At 37.8% G+C, this 6,862-nt stretch overlaps 1 protein-coding gene across 1 annotated transcript; it reads left to right on the top strand.

Moving 5' to 3' along the window:
- The first annotated feature begins 2,457 nt into the window (after positions 1 to 2,457).
- On the top strand, positions 2,458 to 6,118 carry LOC127639059 (mediator of RNA polymerase II transcription subunit 15-like). Its single transcript, XM_052120894.1, has 5 exons — positions 2,458 to 2,992; positions 3,570 to 3,637; positions 3,774 to 3,817; positions 5,067 to 5,182; positions 6,099 to 6,118. The coding sequence occupies exons 1-5, from the start codon at positions 2,458 to 2,460 to the stop codon at positions 6,116 to 6,118; spliced, it is 783 nt and encodes a 260-aa protein (XP_051976854.1).
- Positions 6,119 to 6,862: the final 744 nt, after the last annotated feature.

The following is a 6,862-nucleotide window of genomic DNA, read 5'->3' as shown; positions in this document are numbered from 1 at the left end:
TCTGAACCGGAGCCTGTAGCGTTGAAATTTGACGTCTTGGGTAAGCTCACCGCAATGGTCTGCTGCGAATGGGTCGAGAGTCGAGACTGCAATAAATAAAAATAAAAAGGAATAGGCTACAATAAATGATCTATGCCAGGGCTAGTATAATGGTGGCCCCCAGATCATCTTTATCTGGCCCTCCAACTGTTTTTTTTATGTCTAAAAACCCTCACAATCTGATATCAAAGTGCCCTCTCAGCAAAGGTTTAGCGCGTTCATAGGCAACCGCATTCATCGGTGAGTGTAACAACGCTCATTGTGGTGTACAACCCCATTCATCGGTGAGTTTAAAAACGCTCAACTGCAGGTAAAGCGCCATTCAGAGGTGAGTTTAACCAAAACAACGCTCAACTGCATGTAGAACGGCATTCAACGGTGAGTTTAACAACGCTCCACGGCGTGTGCAAGCAGTTTACGCGTTTTCTTGTCAAAGATAACGTTACTGGCATACATGATGTACACTGCTTTAACTAGAGCATGGAGTTATCGGAGTTTTGTTTATATTAATAAATATATATATAATTTTTATATAATATATATATAATGTATAATATTTTTTATTTAAATGTTTTAATTTTTTAAATCCTCTAAATTAATAACGCTGACGTCACTGTATGGGGCGATCCCAAGGTCCATTGCGATTTTCCACTCGGTAAGTAGAAGAGTTAATTAATAGAGATGGATACTTTTCTTAAATGTACACATCAAAAACTCTTGAATCAGGACAAGAAGTTGTGTTTAGAACTTTTAGATGTGTAAGGTGGCAATTTCTAATGACGCTAAATGATAGACGACAATATAAAAATATAGCTTGCTGCACCAAATGTGCAGGCTAGCAAAGTTAGCTAACTGAATTCAAGTTTTTGTCAAATTTTGTCGCATATAATCATGTAAGGTAATAGCTGAGATTTTAAGGTTTTCAGTATTACATTTGCACACAACTATTATCCAACATTATAAATGTTCAGGTGAAGAACGGTGTTGCCAGATTGGTTTGTTTTACAGCCTAATTGTTTAAAATCCACGCAAAATTATATAATTAACACCCAAACAAATCTATAATAATACAAATACATTTTTGTGCCCTTTTTTATCACACATAGTGCAACCCAAAACCAACCAAATGGCTGGAAAACTATCCAATCTGGCAACATGAAGGTGTAAAATATGGTGTAAAATATAAGGTGTTCAATTCTGATTTGCTTTTTTCTCTCTCATCAGGTCCTTCAATTTTGCCTGCTCTTTATTCTAATCCCCCACGACACATACACACACAGAAACACACACAATAAAGGCACTTTTAAGAGCCACGTCTGTCTTGTTTATACCTGTCTGTGCTGTAGTGTAATTGTCAGTCTCTCTCTATCTGTCTCTCTCTCTCTGTCTCTGTCTCTCTCTCTCTCTGTGTTGTTTGTTTTTGTGTATATTTGTTGTCTAGTAATGACAAGGCCCAAATTCAGGCCCTGCCCTTCTTGCCAGACTCCCAATCAGGCAAGCAGGAAAACTTTTAATGTTTGTTTTGCAAGCCTGTCCACCAAAAAGATAATTAAAGAAAAAGCGGTGTCACTGGATAGCCAGTGGGGGGAATCTGTCCTTAAAAGCAGAAATGCTGGGCGTATAATTGATTCTACCCGTATTGCAGTAAGTAAAAGTGTTAATATTTCATAAGTTAGTGTAACCTGAAGTGAAGCTGAAAGCCTGTGTTTTTCACATAGGCCTACTGAATATCAGACATATACCAATGTGACCTGGCCTTTACTAACATATTTCATACATGGAATAATCCATCTTTACCTATAAATTGTGCTAAAGAGTAACTATAAGTTGTGTTCTCTGTGAAGTATTAAGTAAGTCATGATTGCAATGGCAGAAACTGCAGAGTACCTCTGGCCTTATCTGAAACTGGCCATTGATTGTATACAGTTCAAGAGAAATGTTTCTTGCATTGTACTCCAACTCCATTAAATGTCCTTAAAATAAAATTGCTTTATATAGTACTGAAGTTTCTAATAATTCAGTGGGTTTAACTAATGTGTGATAACTGCTTTTGTTCATTTCAGGTGAGTAAACTTGACGCTGTGGGGTACAAGCCAATTTTATTTATTGGCAAGCCAGACAAAAGGGCTTCGAATAAATGGGTTGCAGATATAATTACCCATCTGCACCCCACTCCTGTCACTAAAACTCTTTTGAATAAGATGCGGAGGGCCTATGAATTTATCTTGACAAAATGTAAGTAATGTTTTGGTTTAGAAATTATGAATATTTAAGATACATGTATATTTCTTTGTTAATATGTACAGATTTTAAATTAAAGTAAACTTGTATTATAGCAACCTCCTCAGCACAGCAACCGGAGGGTCAAGCGGCGGCGGAGAGTCAAGCGGCGGCGGAGGGTCAAGCGGCGGGGGTCAAATGGCGGCGGAGGGTCAAGCGGCGGCGGAGGGTCAAATGGCGGCGGAGGGTCAAGCGGCGGCGGAGGGTCAAGCGGCGGCGGAGGGTCAAATGGCGGCGGAGGGTCAAGGGGCGGCGGAGAGTCAAGCGGCGGCGGAGGGTCAAATGGTGGCGGAGGGTCAAGCGGCGGCGGAGAGTCAAGCGGCGGCGGAGAGTCAAGCGGCGGCGGAGGGTCAAATGGTGGCGGAGAGTCAAGCGGCGGCGATTCAAACCAAGGAGTCTGAGACTGTATTTGTTCTTAACCTTGTTCCTCTGTCTTCCCCACTCTCTCCAACATCTCTCTCTCCTACTTCCTCTTCTACTTGTACAACTATTCTTCCTTCACTTTCTTCCCCACTTTCACTGCCATGCTCTGAGTCTTTGCGACAAATTAAACGGACAAACACCTCTACCTCTTCACACTATTCTCCCTGTGTCTCTCCTCCATCTCTGTCTGCCTCTTCCATCTCCACGTCTTTGAGTCAGGAAGGGCCACGTGTGAAGACCAGAAGAAAAGGTAACTTTTTGCATGGTACATCTTACTCCACACTGTAAATAATTTTGCTCCAGTCAGAGTTGACTTCATGTACATTGGATTAATTCGGCTAACCGAGTTATTGGTAGCCAGTTTGCAGTATTTAGTTATTTAGCTGTGGCCTGACTTAAGGTCCCTTGCACACTGATTCCGAAATTTTGGTATGCGTTTTTACGTATTCGTCATTCGGTGGCTCTGAATTGTCAAAACACCATTCAAAATTCTTGCTACTGATCCAAAAACTCTATAACAGATGAAAGTTTCGTAGGCAGTGTGTAAACGTGATTGACTAAACATTTATTTGTTGTATTTATTTTGTTATGTGCGAAAATTTCGGTCGTGAATTTCGGAGTTGGTGTACAAGAACCTTTAAGAGGACTTTGGGAAAACCAATCCTGTACATTTTGATTGATTGACAAAAACAGGGACAAATTTACTTTGACCTGAATGGAAAGGACTGCATATCACCTCGCATGTGAAATTATAAATTTGGACTGATTCAGCTACAAATCATGGCATCATGGCTTAATAAACTTTCCTTGTCTTTTCATCATTTCAGGTTGCCGAAAATGTAGTAGGCAGAAGGTTTTCCAGTTTGATCGAATAACTGGGGAACGGATAAATGAGGTAAAATGTGTTCTGTTAGGCTGCTTACTTTTCTAAATGACTGATTCGGACCTTTCAAAGATAATAAAACAATATGTTATGCCCTATTCAGTGATTGCTTAAACAGTTAAAATAATTATTATTCGTGTTTGTGTAGGGGAAAGCTGAATTGAAAGTCCACTGGTTGCCATGCACTGTGTGGTAAGTCATGTTTCATTAATTATTCAGTTCCATGTTGCAATGCAAATTAGTCTATTCCATGATTAATATGATGTTGGCAAAGTTCAACTGGTGTCTTGCAAACAGCGTGGAAGTTCATGTCAGTGTTTTCTGTGACAAGAGAAAACTCCTTGGTCCTGTAGTTGTTCCCGTCAGTAAATCATCCTCTGAGGTAGCCTTTAAAAAAACTGGAGTGAGGTCGATTATCAGTACTCAGAAGCAAATAGCGATGAGGTGGAGGCATTTAGAAGTGCTAGATCCGGCAGGTAGGTCCTAGGCAGGTAGTAACCTTTAGGACATGCATTCCGATGATGAAAAATTATGGAATAGTCTTCCGAGCATTCCAAATTCAGACACACTCTCTCGGTCCAGACTAAAGACAAATATCTGAATTGTCTTTAGTCTGGACTGAGAGACTGTGTCTGAATTTGGAATGCTCGGAAGACTATTCCATAATTTTAATGACAAATGGGAGAATGATCTACCTCCTTGTTTTTATTTAGAATATTCTATTTTTTAGATCCTGGAATTGTGTGATTAACACAATGGATTGTAGGTAATGAGGAGCTGAACCATTCAGTACTTTCTGAGTAATTAATATAGTTCTAAAATTAGCTGACAGACAGCCAATGTATGGACAATAAAATGGTCCTGATGTGATCATGTAAGTTCTATATACATGTAACAAATTATTATTATTATTATTATTATCATGTTTTCTGTTTTTAGTAAGTACTCTAGTGGCTAGCTCTAGCTCTGAACTAGCTTATTTATTGAGCCTGCAGGACATCCACTCGGTAATGCATTACAAAAGTAGCATCAAGCACACATAAATTAATCTTTCAGCATCTGTATATAAACACTTATGTGTCATAATTTAGTATTTCTAAGATGGATAATCCTGATGTACATGTGCTGGAAATGTGATTTTCCTCATCCCACTAATGACAACTTAATCCCTCAGTTTATCAGAAACATATTGAAATCAGTACATTTTGAGATACATGGCTTTCAATATACAGAAACTGTATGGAACATTGTGTAACAATTAAGTCCAAGTACCTAAAATTTGTTATTAAGTAAATTGAGTAAATGTATTAAGCCCACTGGGCTTAACCAGGGTTAATGCTACTTTAACAAACATAAATACATTTTGATTGAACCCAACAGTGATTTAGATTTGTTTTCTCTGTGTTCTAATTAATTTTTTTGCACTTATGATATTTTACAGTGGCAAAACTTGGGATGATACATGGGAGCCTGCCAGTGAGTTAAAGAAAAGTCTTCATATATTTTGGCACATCACATGGAAAACTAAGCTGAACTACACGGTAGTGGGCATTCAAGGTGAACATGATGGCATCAATTTACTGATTAGATTATATAGTTTCCATTGAAGGGGTTTTTGTTAGTTCCTTTTGAATTTGATTAAGAGATTTATTTACATCTGTTCAAAACAAATACTGCAATGCTAGAATAACTATCAAGTGTTTGTATTTTTGTAAGATCCCACATATATATTATTATTACATTATACAATAATACATTATACATAGATGATCATGGAAATTAAGCGTTGTATTTCTTTCAATGAAAAATAACAACAAAATAAATAAATATCCTGGATTTGCGTACATCAAATGTCGGAAGAGCCTGTAAATACCAAATGGACAAGTGTGACGTAGCTTTGACGTTTCCATGGCGCCAGCAGGACAAGCTGTGGTTGGACTAACGTTTAGGTCAGAATAAAAAGCGCTCCATATCGCAAACTATGTTTTGCTGTCGTTATGACGTCAGTAATACTATCAGTTAACAATGAGGTATTGCTATATTGAAAGATATTACACGTTTAGCGAGATCCTAACCCTAACCCTGTAGCGTAACTACACACTTCAATGAACTACAATTTACAGCGCCCGTCCCATCGACACAATGATAGAGGCTTATGGGTAATGTAGTTTAAAAACGTTTTGAAATGGAATTAAATAAATACAATCTTTAATGAACAAAGGGACATCTAAATATGTTCATTATACAAATCTCTTTGACATATTTGAGAATCAGACTGAAATTTGGTATTTTACTGTGAGCACTTTTTAAAATGCTTTTATAACGCCTTTCCATGTATGCCAGACATCTCTGTTCAACATTATGTATTAAACATAACAAAAATAATTGTCCTACCAATTTTCACTTCAATACGCTTATCAGACTTTGCATTTGCAGACTTTGCAGAATGTGCATTTTTTTTTTGCTCTTCCAGGGGTGCTACGGCACCCCTGAGGGAGGAAGGGCAGTAAAACCTACACAGATGTACTCACTTCATCATGGACAACAAACTGTATTGAGTCACATTTATATCTGCACATTCTTTTTCTTTCCCACCTTTTCTATATTTACATCATGCTTGTGTTTGGTTTTGATCATATTGCAAGACTCTGAACTCGAAATACAAAAATACAGTAATATTTTACAAATGTTTTACAATAGACTTTTCAGAATTGCTAAAACACTAAACCCCCCAAATTCTCAATAGCCTAATCTAATTTGTAGAATAAATCACTCTTTCTGTAAAACATTAAACAAGTTCTGGTAGTTAAAACACTGTGTTGCAAATCTCATGCAATCTTTTTGCAAAACTCTGAACACACTTCGCACTGTGATGTATTTATGTTTCAAAACACTAAACACAGGCAGGCAAAAGTTAAACACAACTACAACACAATTGTCATCGTTTACACACAACAACTCAAAATTGTTCACTTATTTCTAATTGATGAGATCAAACCAACTGTACATAATACAAGTCAGTTCAGAGTGCCAAAATTGACTTAAAATGTTGCACTGAATGTTGATACCAACAATGGATGGTAACAATATAAGAGGGAGAGTATGTGAAATAGGTGGTGAACAAAGAGGAAGAGGAGGAGGATGAGAAAGAGCAAGGTGTGGAGAATGTTGTAAAGGCTGGATCGCTTTAGCGATTTTCCTTTTGGCTGAGATGACATTGTCTGTGATGTGGACAAG

This window comes from Xyrauchen texanus, chromosome 47, assembly GCF_025860055.1.
Source record: "Xyrauchen texanus isolate HMW12.3.18 chromosome 47, RBS_HiC_50CHRs, whole genome shotgun sequence".
NCBI lineage: Eukaryota > Metazoa > Chordata > Actinopteri > Cypriniformes > Catostomidae > Xyrauchen > Xyrauchen texanus.
This window is presented reverse-complemented; position numbering and strand designations above follow the sequence as displayed.